Source organism: Anser cygnoides, chromosome 5 (genome assembly GCF_040182565.1).
Source record: "Anser cygnoides isolate HZ-2024a breed goose chromosome 5, Taihu_goose_T2T_genome, whole genome shotgun sequence".
Taxonomy (NCBI): Eukaryota; Metazoa; Chordata; class Aves; order Anseriformes; family Anatidae; genus Anser; species Anser cygnoides.
In genome coordinates, this window is record NC_089877.1 from 26,828,665 (window position 1) to 26,849,161 (window position 20,497).

The 20,497-nt window shown below is 33.4% G+C and overlaps 1 protein-coding gene across 1 annotated transcript in view; it reads right to left on the reverse strand.

Moving 5' to 3' along the window:
* The window catches only part of FMN1 (formin 1), a 143,621-nt gene that overhangs the window by 21,437 nt on the left and 101,687 nt on the right, over positions 1-20,497 (reverse strand). Inside the window, exons 14-15 of the mRNA XM_048058754.2 lie at positions 4,504-4,555; positions 1,029-1,178 (exon numbers count right to left, since the gene is read on the reverse strand). Coding sequence (XP_047914711.2) covers positions 1,029-1,178; positions 4,504-4,555 — 202 coding nt within the window. The remainder of the gene's footprint in view (positions 1-1,028; positions 1,179-4,503; positions 4,556-20,497) is intronic.

Consider the following 20,497-nt stretch of genomic DNA (forward strand, 5'->3'; position numbering starts at 1 on the left):
ACCTAATCATAAAGCAGACAACACAAAAAGCTACAACTTTCAAGTGTCTAAAACCTGTAACATCTGCAAAACAATGTCCATAATGTTGACAATTGGGAATTTAAAATTTCTACATCTTGTCCTTTAAAAATCTACATTTACACACATCTAGAAGCCCCACTGATGTGGAGCAAAAAGGAAAATATAAGTGCAAATGACTTTACTACTTTTGCTAAGACTTTTTAAGATATCTTTTCTTTCAAATCTCTGTCACTTTGGAATACACACCTGGATTTATATTTCATCTGAAAGTGATTAATCCATTCTTTTCCAAAGCATGACCACATTAGCACTCTTTACGTCTTTTCAAATGAATTAAGATATGGTAAACATGGTTCACTTGTAGTGGAAGTGCTTTTTGTTTGTAAAAGATTTTTAGCTTCTTTAAGAAAATCAAGCAAATAATTGAAGGGTTTATATATATATTTTTTACTCTAACTAATAAAATCAGGAGTCTGTGGTGAGATCTAGCGGCAAGTAGTTTGATGTCCTCAGCAGGACACCAAAAGTCAGAAGTGGTGCTGTAAATCCAGTGTGGGGCTTCAACACAGTGCTAAGTGTGGCCTGAATCTCTGGGGCTTCCCTTTGATGCAAGTGCAGTATATTAACTGGAAAAGCATTCACTTTTATTTGTCTGTACTGTCTGCGACAGCAATATCGCCTCATTTAGGCTAGTTCAACATGAAAATGCACAGAGAAGCAATCTGTTACAAATTAGCACAGCTCCCCTTTCATTTTACTAGCTAGTAATTGGAAGGGGTTACAAAAGTGTAATTTATCAGATTATATGTGTTTATCTTTTTGTGGGGACAGCATGCCTTTGGTGAATTTTCCTACGCACCCTGAGGGAATAATCTTTCCTTGATGTCCATTAGATCTGAAAGAAAACAATGACGCCTGTGAAATATAGGAGTATAATTTGTTGGGTTTGAGAAGGAACAGTTTCCCAGACATCTAAAATGGTATTAATGACTTTATTAGAACCTTACCGCTCCTTGGAAATGCTTTTGCTCTCTCGTTTCCAAATGGTCTTGAAGTCACTGCAGAATTCGTACCACACCGTGAAAACATAGTTTGGTGTGATCTCCTTCTCACCAGGCTTTGGCTTTATCCCAAAGTATCCCACTGTTTCTTCAAAGCTATGATGGGGGGGGAAAAGAAACTGTCAACACGTAAGCCCACGGGGGAAACAGTTTCTCTGAGGACTGGTTCCTGATTCAGTAGTCAAGGCTGGTAATTACCGTAACTTCCCCGTAGCCTTGGAAATCATAGCAGCAATTCATGCTGAGTATAACTAACCTTCCAACACCTACCTCACTCCTAGGAGGTCAACTTACAGATGCATGAGCCATCATATAGACATGTCATACAGTCAAACCAATTTAAAACAGAAAAACTGGATTTACTGTATTAAAGGAAATGCTATATTGTATCTATGTGTTTATTTTTATTCTGCAACACTCCACAGAGAACTTATTTTGCCATTTATCTTTATTGAAGGGCTATGGAAGGGTCATATGCCAAGTCAATAAAAAATCTCCAGGTTAGGCTAGAAATAACTTTCAAGTAGTTAGGGAGAATTCTGAGTAGCAGCAAAAAAAGCCACAGTCAGTGCCAATAATCATTTTGCAAAGCTCTTAGAGAAAACAAATCTCCTTCCAAGTGTGTAAATAAACAGATAACAGCAATTAATTTTATGAAAACACATTGCCAATATTGTAATGCCCTTTTATTTTATAGTGTGGATACAGTATTGTTGTACAGCTGAATATTTTCAAAGTAGCCTTTCATTACAGAAGATACTTCTGATGGCATTTTAACTGCCTTTATGACATTGCTTTGTAAGATAAAATGAAGCAATTCACATTACTAGCGATAGTACGTGGAGACTCATCTAAACAAAACAAAATAGTATGTTCATTTCTGTAAAGGTTGAATCACTTTTCTCTGCAAAGTGTATGTCACAATCCTGTAAGATTTGGTGAAACTTACTAAAACTAATGCTATAATTTAAAAATAAAGGTAACAACATATTTCAAAACAATCCATTTTTCTTGAAAAAACAAACTTATTTAAACAAAGGAAAATTATATTATTCTTTATAGCTGCCAATAGGTCCTAAATCTAAAATACAGGAAGTGGAAATATTGAAAATAAAATAAATAAGAGGTATTTGAAAGATCTGTTAGGAGTCTCTCAACTATGAAACAGATGTTACTTGAACAATAGATGCACCTTGAGGAAATACTTCTTTCTTAACTTCTACATGTATTTGCATAGTCCATTTTATGTTTTTATATGGACTTGCCAAGGTCAGCATCAAGTATTAGCTAGGCTTGAAGAATACAAAATAACTATCCAAAGACAGAGAAGATGCCCCCCAAAAAACAAACCAAAATTTACTCCAGCTGCTTTACAAAGTAAGGAAGTTCAGACTCGAGCTACGCTAGCCATATGCTCTGTTTTTTGATTCTTTAAAGACGCATACAGCTTCTAGGACATGTTGGAGAATATCCTGTATTGCTGATAGTTTTTTAAATCCTTGTACATGATAACTTTTCTTGCACAGGTTTTGCATGAGACATGAAAATATATTTCAAGTTAATTGCTGATCAACGGTAAAGGAATGACAGTGAAATGAGTATGAATAAGCCAAGTTGAATATTCCAAGTTGAAGGGTCCTGTAGCGACCCTACCAGGAGAAAGTAAATAAATAAATAAATAAATAAGCTAATACAGCTTTCAATGTCTGTGTTAACCATTCTGGGATTTCAAACACTTAAAATACTAAAATGCCTTCATCAGTCGTATGGTAAAAACAGTTCACCTCTGCTGGACAGTGTGAAGGTGATTTTCATCTCCATTACACTCAGCTGGCCACGTATTCCTCAGCTGTTCATACAGCTTGACTAGGACAGCTGAGTGAGGGACAGTAGGACCAGAAACTTTCTTTGCAAGTTTGCTTCAGATAACAGCAGCCTTATTAACATAATGATCTCTTCTTCCTTCCTAACTGAAACCTTCACCATTCCAGCTATAGCTGTCCTGAATTCTGAATTCTTCTACACCCTCTCTTTCCTCCTCTGCCCCTCTCTGTGTTTCATCTTCAGATGTTCCCCAAGTAGCACTGTTTTGCTTTCATTTAGCTTGCTCTAGCTTCCTGTGCCGCTTTCTGACTTTTAGGAGCAACAGAACCCAAACTCTTTATCAGACAACTAATTCCTTAACTCAATTGCAAATTAAGCGTACTTTTGTACCCCTGAGTGTCTACTCTGCTCTAGAAAGGCTGCAAAGCTAGAACATTAGCACAACTGTGCCAGAGAAGGAAAGTTTGGAGGTAGGCAGAAAGTAAAGAGCCTAGCCAGCTAATGTTAATCAACAGTTCTGCCAATTTTCTGCCACCTTCTGCAGCAAATGGTAACAGTTCACCTAAGACTTGAATTGAGTTTGGGAGGTGCCTCTCTCTCTTCTGATTGTCTAGGAAGACTAATCTGTGTGTCTCAGTTAGGTCAAGTCACTCAGGGCTCAGAAATCTAACATAAAAATACAGACTGCAACAAATCTACCTTTAGACCATGAAGAATAAATATTCATTGAAGTTAAAGATTAATTTAATTGAACATATGGCCATGTACATTATGATGTAGAAAACTACTTTTTCTAATTTTCAGATGAAGAAACCTTATCTATTGCTCTTTATATGGATGCTCTTCAAAAAAAGCAAAAAAAAATGTTTTATAAGCTTTTCTTTAAACTGTCTTACAGCTGGTTTACATTTTATATGAATAGAGCAAAACAATCTCTAAATGTATGAGGATAGAAATGAAACAAAGAAAATACTGTAGTTAGTATTTTTCATATAGATACGTGATATCTTTACAACTAAAAGTTTTAACAGCTAAAATTACCTTCGTTGATATAAAGAGTTCCATAGCTAACACAAATAAGGTTAAAAGCAGATACTTCAATCTCATAAAAATATAACATGGTAAACAATATTTAATATAAATATTGATTTCTTAAATATTTTATTATCTATCCATAAATCAACGTATCTTACTTCTTCCCATATGTTGCCTCCTCAGGCCTAAGTAAGGAATAGATGTTCAGGCAACAAAAACATTTAGATTTCATTGGCTTCTTAGTATACTGCATTCAATAGCTTAGGTGATGAAAAGGTTCTATGATACTGAAACATATTTTTACTACATTAAGCAGTTAATCAGTTATTACAATATTCTGTAAGACTCTGATTCAATTAAATGTTGACAACAATTAAAACCTCAAACAGAAAACTGGGTAAAAATTCAACTGAACTCTTTCCTGGAAGCCTAGATAAGAAATTTTCAGAAAGTACATTACTTCTTTGAAGTACAGATGCTTTTCTCTATTTACTATAATTCCTAGATCAATAACGTCTTTGACCAAAAATAAACTGTTAGAAAACACAAGCAAAAAACTTACTATTTTTGTGCATTTTCCAAACTGCTCTCTTCTTTTTTACGTTCTTCTTTAGCTGCCAATGAAAAACATTTCAAATATATAAATTACTCCCACAATGTTTTAGAGATCCTACATATTTAACATTTCTTACATTCAAAATTGGATAGGTTGTACACTAAATATAATAAAAGTGGTAAAATATTACTAATGTTCAATTTTTGTTTATTTCTTGTACCTAAATGTATGCGTAGCAATAAATGCATGCGTAGCAATAAGGTGTATTGGATTTTAAAAGTCATTTAAAATCTGATACCATAATATATAGAAATAGATATTTATCAAAATAAAAACCAAATAATTAGACTTGAGTTTCAGATTAAAAAAAAAAAAATCGTTAAATTGCTGTATATTCCTTTATTGCTGCAAAAACTTACATATTTAAATCCATTTTTGCAGTGCTAATAATTGAAAGTTGATGAACAGGTACTGAACATAGTTAACACCAAGTGTTCCATATAGCTATCACATTTTGTTCAGGAAGCTGGTAAATAAAAACACATGTACTAAGTTTTAAATGTATGGTATGTACATCATTTTTTGAAAAAGAAGCCAAGAGTTTGAAATATAGTCAGTGAATGTGAACCCCTCTGTTACAGAGTGCTGACACGAACTACTTAAAGAGATTCAGTTTTCAAAGGATGGGCATTCTCTGCTTTTGAAAATGTTTCCTGAGCTGGATACTCAAGCAAAAGCATTTTTTTTTTCCGAAAATGTTGATCTATTCTTCTTAATTCCATATACAGTATAGTCAATTTAGCTGCAGTAGAATACTACATACGTAAACAAATTACTGAAGTGGTGAAGTTATTGCTATTCCATAACACAAAAATTCTTTAAGTGCAAATGTTAATACAAACGGAATTCAGACATGGTAATGATACAAAATGAAGAATTGTATCTTCATGCTGCTTAGTCTACAGGAGTGCATACACTGGTTGTAATACAGTTACAGTTATAAACTTCTTTTTTTTTTTCATACAAGGCCACTGATCCAATTTCATGACAAGGGTACTTTCACAGAGATCTACACTAAGCTAAAATCACTTAAAAATGGTTTACTTCACAGCACTGCTGCACATGGACAAAACAAATTAATTTCTACACATATATTGAGTGAATGTGTTGTAGGTACTTATTTGATTATTTCATTTTGGCAAAAGTAGAAACAATGTGACGTGTCCTGTGTCATGAAAACAATGAATTCTATACCATTATATTATCCACCTCAAATCTTGGTGGCAAGACAGTATGACAGCAGGTCTCTTTTATGTGTTTGTTTCAGGCTCCTAAGAAATTGAACTAAAGTTAATATACTATACTTAATTCATTATTTCCACAGCTCTTATATATTTTTTATCATTAAAAGTAGAAAATGTGAGAATTCTGATAGTTCATCCTGATACAAAATTAACTACATATAGAAAAACAAAGATGGCTAAAATCTGAACTATGTATAAAACTGTATGCTTTATGATTACACTAATAATTTCCTGTTGTTGAGGAGATCAAAAAATGTTAAGTAAACCAAAATCCCCACATAGCTACATTCAGAGCTACAGCAGAAATCCAGTATCCTCAGTTTCCTGATACAACTGCACATAAGCAAGAAGACAATAACAAGGATAGCATGATTATAGGCTTATAGTTAGGTGGTAGGAACCCACTTACTGTTTTTTAATCTCATAAGAGCAGAGTAAGGGAAGACAGAGGAAAGACATTTTAATTTATTATAGAAATTGGAAAAAAGGTGTGACTTCTAGGAAAGAACTTGCATAGTTTACATTAATAGGACAGTGTGTTTGTTTGCACACCAACATAAGGGAAAAGAGGAAGCAAGAAAGTAACTGTATTATATGTGTGACTGTTTTCCATACCTTTAGCTATAATCATGTCTACCCAATAACTATTTAAAAGCATTACTTTGAAATTAAGATGTTGAGACTCAGACAGTTTTGAAACACATGGTGTGGAGATGTGCACCTCAGATTAAATCTAACCCAAAGCTTGAATCTCTGTTGTATACACAGTGGCATTAGCCTCTGTTATTTCAATCTACAGATCCAATCCTACTGCGCCAAATCACAATATAGATGTAGATGTACATTGCAAAATACAGATTTTTTAATCTGCAATTTTGTAATGTGTACAGATTACACATAGGTCCTTCAAAATGACTTACCATAAACTGTATCTGGTAAGGTGGCACCCTTCTGTCTGCCCTCAGTCATTAGGCTTGACCACCTTTGAAAATAAAGGGAACTGCCAAATGTAGTTTGCTGTCTAGTCTCATCTCCAAATGCAGGTTCTTAATATGCTCTTCTGTTTGGATTTGGTTAAGATACGGAATAAAGTCACAGACCTTATCTTATGACTAACAGACAGTGTTAATGAATATGTTTTCTTCTAATACAGATATGAAAACCAGGATCAGTGAAGAATTTGTATCTTTTTACAGACAAGAGTTTTGAAACGAAAACATCTACTGACAAAATATGCAGCTTTAATATGCTGTTAGAATAATCTTTTGCAATACAAACAACTATAACAAAACTTGCCTTATTAATCCTGCTATCTGTATCTAGTTAAAAGAAAAAGAAAATAAATGGAGTACAATCTTATGAATTTGCCTTATGAACCTGAGATATTTCTAGCAACTTCTTTTTACTAAAATACAGAAGTAAGCATTTTAAGAGTCATGATCCTGTAACAATTCTAAGAGTGAAACAGTACTAGAGTGAAGTGGTAAAAACAAAAACAAAAAAACCCACTTTATTTATTTATGATACATATTCTACTTGCTGAGGATAAAACAGCATGCCAAACGCTATCTTGAGAAATTACAAGAAAATATTTATTTTTAATGCTTCTAATAAATGCACAGCAACTCCCAGCTACAACAGAACCAAGATCTCTTCATACATCTGGCTACTAAGAAATAGTTCCCCAAAGAACAAGGGAAAGTTAATATTGGTAGTGACACAGACTGAACACTGGAGAAGGCCAGTAAACAAAAGACAAAAGCAGAAGGATTCTCTAAGAGTGGAGGGCAAAGAAAGAAAAATGCGTGGACACAACTGTGTAAAACTATGAATTACACCTGGCCTGCTAGTCAAAATTTTTAACACCGGGTGGAAAAGTCTTCTGGCATTTCTCTCTGATACTAAGTATATGAATGCATGTAAGAAGAATAATTCACGCAAATCTACTGAATTAGTTGTGCCCATTACACCCATTACAGCTTTTCATTTTTCAGTGTCTTATTATTTTCAGAATTAAAAGATCTTGTGCATAACCTTTTATAACTTTTACAGACATTCTGGAGCAATGATCAAAATTATGAGAATGACCAGAGAACTTGCAGTTATGGCAGAGAAATCAGAACTCTTAGTTTTTTATTTCAAGGCTGAGTTAAATATGCTTCATGAACATTTAGAGACTAGCAAATTGTAGGTTTTTTTTTTTTTTTGAGGGGGGGGGAAATGTTACCCTAAAACAAGGCATTTCATCTTTTTTTTGTCTCAAGTAAGGAAATGGGTCTTTTCTGACTTTTCCAACCAACCACACTTATATTAAAACAGAATCTGGGATAAGACGTAGTCACAGAAAACAAGCAAAAAAAAAACAAACAAACAAGAAACCAAAACAAAAAGAAACAACCCTAAACATGCAAAACCAAACCAAATCCCCTAATGATATTCCTCTCTGAACTTTATAGAGCTTGGACAGTGAGACAAAAGACAGGACATTTCCTAGGCACAAAAGAACTCACATTCATTATTAGTCAAGACTAAAACCTCTTAAGCAGTTAGGCCAGAAGAGAGCCAAAAGAAGAAGCCCTCCCATAATTTGTGAAGATAGAAATGTATTAGCCCTTTAAACAAGGGTTGAAGAAGAAAGGTGTATACCCAGAGAAGCTCAGATTGGGTTATCTTTCCAAACTGCCAGATGTGGCATTCTGTGGCATTACTGAGGTAAGGAGAACAAGCAACAAGCGTTCTAATTTTCTTGGTCTTTTTAAAGCATGAAGACATGCCACCATTTGATAACAGATCCAAATCTCTTCGGAATTATGCATTGCAGGTATACTTGGATATCAGATGCTGAGGTCTGAAAACTCTATAGTTAGAAGTACGCCATATATGTCTCCATGCTCAAGTACAATCATCATACAATCATCTGCCCCATCCCTGAAAGCGTTTACGGCCAGGCTGGATGGGATGTTGAGCAACCTGATCTAGTGGGAGGTGTCCCCGCCCATGGCAGGGGGGTTGGAATTAGATGATCTTTAAGGTCCCTTCAAACCCTAACTATTCTATGATTCTATGATAAAAGGGAAACTTCTTAACAACTGTATTTAATAAAGGACTGTGCAGGGTGAGAAAAAAGGTCAAAGAAGGCCTTCTAGATGGATACAGAGACTAGAGATGATCATTAAAAAAATACAGATGTTCTGTTTTCGTACAAAATTCTAGACAGGCTTAAAATCCTAGACACTATAGTAATATAAAGAACAGCAGGTTCTAAAGCAGGATGGATTTAGTCTCCCTTGTTTTTGCTTTCAGTAGAACTGTTACCAGTGAAACCTTCAAAACAAACTTCATTTTTAAGAAACCCTTTATTCAAGACATCCACTAGGTATGAAGTCTGGGGAAAATGAGACTTTTCTCTTCCCTTTTAACAGCACTATCAGAAAGCACTCTTTTCTCCAAAAGAGTGTGTATAAGTGTGTGTATGTATGTATATATATATTAATATAGCCAAAGTGTTCAGTCACTTGATTTATCATGTTAAACAATCTGTAGTTTTCAATGCAGTATGAGATTTTATTGATTAGATGACGATAGCAGAACCACATGCATGTTGCTAACAACTCATGCACCGTGTTCACAACATCCATTCAATCTTATTATTAATTATTATTATTAGTGTTATCTTACTGGCTAGAAAAAGAAAGGGTGCTGCATAAAAAGGCAATCATTAAAATACATTGTAAATTATACAAGTGAACAATCTGCATGCTGTAACATATGAAAAAACATTTCATTACCTGACACTGCCAAAATCTCCTTTCTTGAAATGTGAATTTTAAAGGAATGAAATAAAAGGAATAGAATTTTTTAAACAAATTAACTGGTATCAAGTGCAAATAATAAAATATTCGTGGACATACACATATGAATGCAACAGAATGTAAAATCAGAAAATGGAAAGAAAGCCATAATCTGTACTGCATTTTGAAAACATGAATCAACTGACAAGAATAAGTATAGTACTGAGAATGAAATTGGGGTTTTGGAATTGCTAAAGATATGGACATTTCTAATTTTGTACCATATGCTATTGGGATAAAATTTTACATTTCATAAAGACTGAATGCAATTTCAGAATGGTTCATTTGCTTTCAGAAAACACATTATAAGCATTGCTAAATAGGATATAAAAGTTCTCAGAAATGCTGCTTACAGAAAAAAATGAATTTAATTATTTCAGACACTTATGCTTCTCATTTTAATGATTGAAAGCCTTTCCCAATAAATTTAAAAGATTTTAGCAAACTATGCAGTGTCAGAAATCCTAAAGCACGTGTCTGTTCTGTTGTAGGAAGAGATATACTCATGAAAAATCTATGTAACTAGAGCTATGCATAAGGACTGAAGTTTCTACTATTTCTGCATTATTATATGTTACTTCTGCATTATTTCCATACAAAATAAATCTTACTACTTAAGAATTGACTTCAAACATAAATATAGCAAACAGGAAAGAATATGTAGTGTAAGACATTTTCCAATTTAATTTTGATTGTATTCAATTTCAAATTTGAAAAATTCATACTTAATATGACTACAATTTGTTCCACTACAGTTCACCATTCTCATGCAGGAGCTTTTTTGTCTTATAACAACAACAACAAAAAAATCACCACAAACCTTAAGTGTTCTATGTACAGAGTTCAAGCAACTGATTTTTCTAATATGTATAATTTGATTAGCTTTCTTTAGCTAGTCGCTAACTTCTAATTTGCTGTCTTTATGAACTCCTGAAATTTGACAGACAACCTGGAAAGTACATGTAACTATTTCATTGTATGTCTAATACAGTTTTTCTATTCCAGCATATTAGAATCAACAGATCTTTCTTTTATGGTATCAGTTAAGCAAGGAGGTCTGGGAGCAATGGAACAAATGAACCTTGGCCTATTATTGATCTGTATTTTAGAGTTAGTTCCCAGATGGATTCATTAACATTTAATTAAGGGTTGAGTTCATGATACAGCCTTTCTTTCCCTGGAAGGCTAATAGAGTCACTCTTCTCTATTTAGCCACATATTTTTATTGAGATTTTAGAAGCTTAATATCTTAAGACCTCTAACTCTGCCACATTTGGTCAAAATTGGCCAGTCCATTAAAAATTATTGGCAAGGGAACAAACAACAGGCAGTGTGATCACATTTGCCTTGTTTCCTTTACCTCTTCTCTAAATTAGAAAATGTCACATTTTTAACATAGGATTTGGCTATGCATATTTTTTGGACAGTTTAAATACTGGTATAGACATCTTAAACCCTTTCAAAACAATCTTCAGAACACTTGATGCCATGAGGTCTTAATCATGCTTCCTTGAACCAGTCCTTACAAGTTTATTTTCCTTTGCAGTGGTACAAAAATTATTTTTAACTAAGAAACCCACATCCAATGATGAAAATGTACAACTGTTTCTATCATACAAAGAGTCTCTGTGCAGTCTTGGAAAGTTGCTTAACAAACAAGGTTCCCTATGAGCAATCAGGAATATTATTTACCAACCTGTACCTTAGGTACTGGCAAGGACTAATTAATTAACATCAAGTGCACAGAAATTGTTAAACATTATAAAATGTTCAGTATTTTTGATGTTACCAAAGCTTCACAAACTGTAGATATTGGTATGCATACAGAGGCACACAGCACCAGCAGAACACACTCAAGCAACACATTCAAGGAAGTGTTTATTATCATAGGTAATAAAAAACTAGGAAATTATGTTTTCTTTTAAAAGTGATCATGCTGTCTATAAATTTCTCAGAAAAAATGTTGAAGGTCATTTTACCAGAATGTCATAACCAACCACGAAAATAAAACATTTTATGTGTATTTACTAAAGCCCTACATTTCTTAAAATGTATTTTTCTTAGCTCAACACTTTTACTGTATTCTGTGAGAGTAGATTTTAAAATTAAAGCAGTTTTTTTTTTCAGTTAGCTTGTATAGAAAAAGTTCATGGTTTCATTAAAATTAGAATTATCATTAGCCTTACTTTCCTATGTTCTGCAGTTATTAATTAGAAAGCAAGAATTAGCACTACATTTTTCAATTTATTCCAATTACATTATTTGAAACTGTATTCTGTTAAGGTGCAATTAAACCATTAATTTCTCATTCTCCCATATGTGTGGTATTAGAGAAGAAATAGCTTTTAAAGCCTTTTAAAACTCTGAAAATATATACTAATTCCAACTTCTATTTAATAAATTCTTATGTTGTACTGTAATTCCAAATGTGATTTTGCAGATTACTGTTTGAGATGACTAAATGTATCTAAACAGTTTACAGAACTGGAAAATTAGTTCTAATCCTTTCAAACTGAAGAAGGTTAAATCCAATCTGTTCTGTGTTTGAGAAAACTAAATATGCAGCTTTTCTGTAACTACAATCTCGTATTGTAAGTAGAAATAAAAACGTATAGGATCAGCAAATTTTTATAACAAGGACAATATTTTAAAATACATGTAGAATGATTGTGTAAAGCAACAGGAATCAGGTCTTCTCAAAAACATGAGAGGGATTAGAAAAAAAAAAGTTAATTAGATGGTGAACCAACAGCTAATCTGCTGAGTAAAGAATGAGTAATTATATAAAGAGAATTAAACTAATTTCAAAAAAGATTGTGAAATTTGTGGACTGAAAGCTTTCAGGAGAGAAAAGCCATAGCATTGCCTCCTCCTGTGGAATGATAACAATGATTTATGAAGCTAAATTAATTTCTGCTGATTGAGCTCACTAAAGATTGGTTTCACATGATCAGCTAAAGTACAGCAATGCGTGATGTGTAATGGCCCCACACGTTTGAACACACTAGGACATGCTCTTCTAGGTGATCCAAAGGATGGGGGTAGGGGGGTTAAAAGCTGCTGCTTTGTTTTCCATACATTTTCCCCTCATTAGGATACACTCCTTCTGCAAAGTAAGCTACTTCTGGTGGTCGGGAGCAAAGTCTCATTGTAAATGCACAGCAGGATAGTGGCAAAGCTGAGATTAATTCTCCATAGATTTATATAGACCTTTCTCACTGTTGATTGCTTGTACTGTTTCAAAGGTGTGTATGTTGCCTTTTTTATTGCTGGTTACTGACTTTATTCTAGCATATGGTGGTTGGCGCCATGACACAAAGTGAACATTTTATACTAGAATTAAAGTGGATATTTGACAGTTTCTGTCAGAAAGTTCAGAGAAAAGAATTTGTGAGACAAGATTTATTGCATATTTTATATGGGACACATCTGTTTCTTTGCTACGTTTTTGTTTAAAAAAAAAAGCAATGAAGGCTCTTTAAGCAACAAAGACTGTCAATAAAAAGCATGAACAGAAAAACTACATTATTGAGAATGAATTTAATCGTTCTAACCTTCTAAAAATGTGCTGCTTGGAAGTATGATGGTCACCTTCCCTTTTTTATTCAGCCACATAGACAGGATGGGGGCAGGGAACTTCAAGCTCAAATTGATTATCGACTACATTTGAGGGTAAATCAAATAGGTAATCTAGGTACTGATATCAGATATTCATATTTAAAAATAAGTGAAATATTAAGGTAGATTTTACCTACTAATATATTTTTAGCTTCTGTAGCAGCATTTCAGTGAGGAGGAATGTGCCAAATGAACACTCCTCATTTTGAAAATTTCTTACATATTACAGGTTAGGTATGGTGGGTAAAATGCTATACAAAGGTTTATATAGTGGGTATACCTCTATACTCTGCTCTATATAGTGAGCAAACCTCTCCACATAAATCCACATAACATCACTAAACCTGATGCAACTTGGTCTTTGAAGTTTGGTGTTTTAGTCTTCATCGTATTTGAATCAAAACTGAATTTGGAGAACATCTAGTAAGATCTGGTTCAAGAAAAAGAGAAGTTGTATATGTTATACAACATATATATAAGAGAGAGAGAGAAATTTCAATAAAACTTGGAATTTTTAATTAACAACCTACCCATTTAAAAAGGTTCATATTTAGTAAGAAATCCTAAGCTTTACCTTGGGAAATATGAATCGGTACGATTTAACCAAACATCACACGCACAAAATAAAGAAATTCTGAGAAATTCTGTTTAAATCACCTATGTTTTGTGAAAATTCATGTATATCTAATTTAACTTCTACTTAAAGAACATGTCAGTAGAAAAAAATAACTGTTGGACTACATTCATTCTACACAAATACTTATGATAGGTGGTTAAAAATACTATAATCACAAGTATTTGTGTAGAATGTATGTACATAAGCTAAATGATTTTCTAAACAAAAAAGTAGTAATTTCCCTTTCAAGATCATGAAGATATATCAAATGATTTCATACTACCAATGCATTTAAATCTTGCTTTTAACGCAAGGTTATTCTACATCTTAGATTTAAGTGGGAAAATTCAGCTAGCTATTAGTTTTAAAGACCTGTAATTTGAAACAAAATGTAAAAAAAAGGAAGCAAATTTAGACCTGAAATATTTCTCCTTCTTGCCACAAATAAAACACAGCAGTAAATAGCGTATTTTAGGCTTCTTGTTTTAAAGATTCTTTTGTTAGGATTCTTTTAAATTGATGTTTTTACAAGAAACAACAACCTGCTTCCCAGTACAAGGCATATATATTGCTGAACTTGCCTTCTTTATGATAAACATAATATATAGAATATATACTAAATAAATATATACTAAATAAGAATATATATATATATATAAAAAGAACATCTAAACTTCTAAATAAAAAATTAAGCAAACTATTCTCCTTATGGGGAAAGGATGAAGGGAAAAGTAAAGTATGCATGACACATACCAGTTGGGCCATTTTATGGCTCCTACTACACTTAACATGATGAGAGAAATGAGAACAGTATGCAAGAGAAAAATTCTTGTGTTTGCTTAATTTAAAAATGGGAAAATAACAAGAATTATTTTTACATCTACCTGATCTATTTTTAAGCTTGTTTATTTTCTGTTGACCTCTATGTATCTTTTTTTTTTTTTTTTACCTCAGAGTGTATGTAAATATTTCTACATTGTTCATGTTCACCCTCATGTAAAAGGAAATGAATATTACATAACAGGACCAGGGAATGTACCTTGTAGGTGTACCTCTGGGCCTTTATTACTACCTTACTGTTTATTAGGTACCTTCTGTCTCTTACAAGTTGCTTTTACACAATAATAATAGTAGGTTGATGCAAAAGACAGAGAGAAGAATAGAAATATATGATAAATTTAACTGAAATCATAAAAATGAGATAATTGCAATTTTCTACAAGTAGAAGGGGTTAATAGTTGATAGCTGAATCAAAATGGTAGTCAAATAAAACTTCAGCTACAATCTTAACTAGTAATAGACAAAAAACTATTTCTGGGAATGATAATTAACACAACCAGTATCATTTGTATCTAAACTCATCCTGATGTAATAACCCAGTCATAATTAACTTAGTTTCTCTTCATTTATTTCTCCATTAGGACAAGGAAAAACAGACTTACAAAATTATGTATATGTCATGATAGCAGAGCTGTTTCAATCAATTCATATACTAAGAAAAAAAGAAGACTACTGATTTCTCCACATTGGCTAAGATGTCCACAAAGCAACACTGTAACTGCTCTTCACAGGACAAAGGCAGTGAAATTGCAATGGTACCTTTCTAAATATTTTGCCCTGGCACCCGAAGTATTTAGGCACAAAGATATTACAATAGAAGTTGCAAAGAAGTGACCTAAAATCAGACTTTTCTTGCATTTATTAGAAGTCTGTCTTCTATTTCAGTTCTAATCTTAAAACACTGTATCATTCACATGTTTTTACTCCTTCATTCTCCAATTTTGATAGTTTAATAGTAATCTGGTACTTTGTCTTTCAACTAGCTTCAAATTTCTGAGAATTGCTTATGAACATAGAGACTGTTAATTTTGTTCTCAAAACAAATGGTCTTGCTAAATCCTGCTTAAAAAGTTTGGGTGTCAAATTAATTTGTCTTCTCGTCTTAGAAAGAAGCCTCGTTCTGACGTCTATTTCATGTCTGGCCTACAGATGTTACCTGTTATCATTGCTTAACAAAGAAAAACACAGTTTACACCAGAAGAGATTCTAATCCAGAGAGCTGCAATTTCCTGCTGAAATTTTCAGCAACGAGTATTTGTATTAATCATGCAAAAGCGTTAGAACAGGATATTGATGTGTTTGCAAAGGTATGAAACGTGATTGAGAAAAATGATCAACATACTAAAACTACAGAAGTCTACAGAGAAATTCTACATAAGTGCATATCAGATTAAGCATGTTATTGTCCTAATTAGTTTGTGTTACAGTAGCAGGGAAGGGTATTTTCAAGCTTAATCCAAAGATTACGGTGTGAAATAAAAGAGGATATGGGGCAAACATAAGGTGAAGGTTACCAGTGAGTATTATTGGCATTTGAGAGTGTTTGGGCCGTTCATTATTTAAATAAACGCATTAATGTCTTCTATCCTATCCTTTCCATTTATTGACTCTGCTCTTTTCCTCATAGTAATTTTTTCCATCTATGAGTAAACTGCTTACATAGGATATATAATCTAAAATAATTAATCAGTAAGTATCTGTATTTCCCACCAAGGAAAGTTTTCACAGGCATTTAAGTTATATTAGTTCACTGACTTTCAATACCAGCACAAATAGGATAAGACAAGAATGTAAATAGCAGAACAAACCGAGATAAACTGCATGCTAATGGAGTGACACTGCAGTGCAGACAATAACGACATGAAAAGATATGAAATCATGCAGAAAATTCATTATAACGTAGTAAAGAAGAAAGCAGTTGGACTAGAAGAGTCCATGGAAAACTAAAATATAACCTGAGATTTGGTTTACCTATATGCCTATGATACAAGCACTGGAAGAAATCTACACTAATTGAATTGAAAATAAGGGGTTTGATGAGAATTTAAAATATTAGATTCCAGACAAGCTGATAACAATTATGTAAAGGAATCAGTGATTCTAGGTATACATTTTATAACAATCACATACATCACAGTTTTTTGTATTAAATCAAGGGTATTAACACTAATATTCATCATGCCACTCAATTGTAATTAATAGGAAATCCTCCTCTATCATGAAGTGCTAATGACTGTGGCATCCACAGTAATTCAGTATAACACATAATCAAACTGAAAAGGATCTGGAAGGAACTGTTTCCTCTGAAAGATTCTTTCCTTGTCTTCTAGGAGAGGATGATACTGTACTTGTTATTATAAACACTTCTAAATTACATATTACACACTGCAATGGCGTTTAGCCCTCCAATTTTGAAGTAAGTTATGATTATAGTGAAACTGATTGTAGCAGTGTGATGTAAAACTGTCTCAAAAATAATCAATCGAAAGTTTCCTGTGAAGTCATATTTTTAATTAACATCAATTTTCAGGACTTTGATGCTGGTAATTCTTTTGGTAGTGTAGGAGGAAACATTCATTTCAGAGGAAATTCTTCTTTGAATCAGCTCACTGTCAATATTGCATTTGTTAGAGGCATATGGATGCAATCACATTCCAGGACACCTTATTTGGTGTCTTACGGACTGAGGCTATTGTCCAACTCTAAAATCTCAGAGTACCACAGCAATAAGGATCTGTGCTTTGCAGACTCATGCCAATTTATGTAAATCACTCTTTCATCTGTTTAAATACAACGATCTTTGAGTGATGAAAACAGTTATGACTGTCACAAACAGTTTGAAAGATTAAAGTAATTCTGCTGCTGGCATATAAAACAATGTTCCACATCTAAACACAAACTTTGCAGGGTCTGTAATGTCATTGCTGGGAAGGATGAAAAGTTATAAGCAAACATTATCACTGCAAGGAAGTATGACATATTTTTCATGTTTGACACTGGACGTAAATATCCTCCCACACTGTTTAATGTGAGAACTGCATATGTGTGGCAGAGATAATAAAACATCTCAGAGAAAACAAATGAAGGGGAAAAAGAGTTATGATAAGTCGAACAGAAAATACAGCTTTGAAGCTGAAAGTCTTCATATTTGTACAGTTTATTCACAAAAGGAAGAATCAGTATTTGATACGCAGAGTAGACAGTCACAGATGCTGCAAGAGAGCCTGATGCCTTGTCGAACTGGTTATCTTTACAAATATATGGTATTTGTTTGACAAAAGCAGCTTCATAATTGCAGGTAACAGAAAATCAGGGCAACTATAAGATGCTTGTAAGTGCTATTGCTCTTCTGCGGTTTTTTATACACCATAAATTAAAAGGCAATTGTGACTGAAATCCAATGTTCCTTAAGAATTGATTTTTTTGCTTAACTTATTCAGCATTAAAAGGTTCAAGAGCTTTACAAAGAAAATGAAACACAAGTGTCATAACCCAGTATGTTGGTTAAGGTAGAGGAATACAACACTAGTGAAAAACAAGTATGTGTCTTAGTTTCATATACTGTTTTAGAATATTTTTTTCTAAGATTTCATGTTAACTTTGTTTCTGTGGATTTACCTCTTGGGGAGAAAGGTTATATTTTTGTTGTAGAGAAGCAAGAAGTTTAAATATTTTTCAGGGGTTTTGGACATTTTGGGAAGTCATTACAAGAAAGATCTACCAAACTACTATGAATAAGGAGTTAAAACATAATTTCTACATCTGGTTTAAAACCAATATAATGCTGTCAGATTATTAAAGGAAATAAATGGCAATGTAAATTTCTTTCTAATTTTTGACTGTATTAAAATTTATAAAGGTACATCCTGTTAATAGTAAGAGAAACGTGAAATACTATATTGTGAAAATGGTATTAATAATACTGTCTTGGAGTATTCTTATGTTGACATCCTATTTTATATGCTGCTTTGATTGAAAAGTAATAGAGTTTTGAGTGGACTTTTTTTTTTTTTGCCTTAATATAAGATATTATCATCATCTTACAAATCAAGATATGTACACAGGGGCTATAAACTAAGGAAGGAAGGATGCTCACCTTGGGTTAATACAACGGCTGCTAGTAGATAAAGAATAAATCACAAACACAAGAGATATGCACCAGAAAGGAAGTAACAATTCTTTATGTAGTTGCAGAGACCTAGATCAAGCAATTCACATGATACTGCTTCAGATATTTGAAAGGGTCAGGAGGTATCTGCCTGTTTTGGCAGCCAGGTCTGTTACAGAAACAGACAAGCACTCCTCTTTATCCTCCTCATTCTCATGTCAAAGAATAGAGGAGTTCTGATCAGAGTTTCTGGCCAGTGCACTTGAATACTGTTTTTTCATGACATTTCTTAATTTCTCAGTGTATTCCCCCAAGAATAATATAAAGTGGAAGGCAGTTAACATACAAATGAAGGGGGCTAGCCTTAATAGAACTTATTTCTTATTTTCTTTCCCACTGGATTACCTCAACAATCCTCTATGGTGCATTCAAACAGGCAAATCAGGAGATGTGGATCAAAGCTCCTGTTCTGCAGCAGAAATACATTAAAAAGCACAACAGATTGGATGCATGCCCAGGTAGCTACTGCAGCCTGGCTAATATTATTAAGAAATCACTTAGCAGTAAAAATCAGATTTACTGACATTTTTCATGTGGTTGCTAACCTTGCCTGAAAAATGTACTACCTACCTCCTGACGTAGCACTGCAGTGACTCACTTGGTCTATGACTCTATTTTTCTATTGTACAGTACCATGACTGAACAGTATTCATCTTTTATGTAGTATAATATAGATGAACAGCAATTGTAGCAAAGCAATGAACTTAACCAATGTTACTTCCAAGTGCCAGGCTAAAATTCTAAACACAGGACAACTTCTTCTACCATGGGATTGGTCTCAATAGATCTACTCTATTTGACAAATCCCTCCTTCTCCATCTTGTTTGTTACCTTGGGCACTTCAGCGTATCTTGTGCCTTTCCTAAATAGTGTTCCTTCCCACTATTAATGATTTTCAGAAACTCTTCTGTCTTGACATCAGACTACTTGCTTCCCAGACTCTGTTGTAAACTAAATGAATTCCTGTAATAGCACAGTCTCCATCACCAAGATGCTTTATTCTTGGAGAAATGAAAAGAGGCAGCTATGCACTTCCTATGCTAACTGCTACTAAGACTACAGACTTTATGATTTGCACATTCCAGAATACAAGGGAGGATATGCAGCCCAGATTAGAGTTCTTACATGCTTTCTGACCTGGAACCAATGAAGGGGAATTTGACCAGATTTTGCAAGATCCTGGATGAATGTGTTATGCATTTCCATATTTATGACAACAGACAAAAAATATGAGATAGTCAAAGGGTAAAATGAAAAATAGATTTTGTTAAAGCTAGTCACCCACTCCTGTATGTCGTCTATTTTCTGGCTCACATTATACTTGAGAGAATGCAGGAAGAGAATAAAAAGTGTCATGAAAAAGTAAAAACAATGGCTGATGGCCAGCACCCTTTCTAGTGAGTTTCATAGCTGTAATAACAAAACCTTTTCTTTTCTCCTTTTCAAAACAGAGTTATTTTGCATCTTTCTCACATACAGCTAATGATTTTGATTATTTTTGGTCATAATTTGGTATCCAAAGAAGAGTTGTTTTTTTTCTAATCAATTCAGAGTACAAATTTCATAAATTAATGTGCATTCCAAACCAACTACTAATATCAAG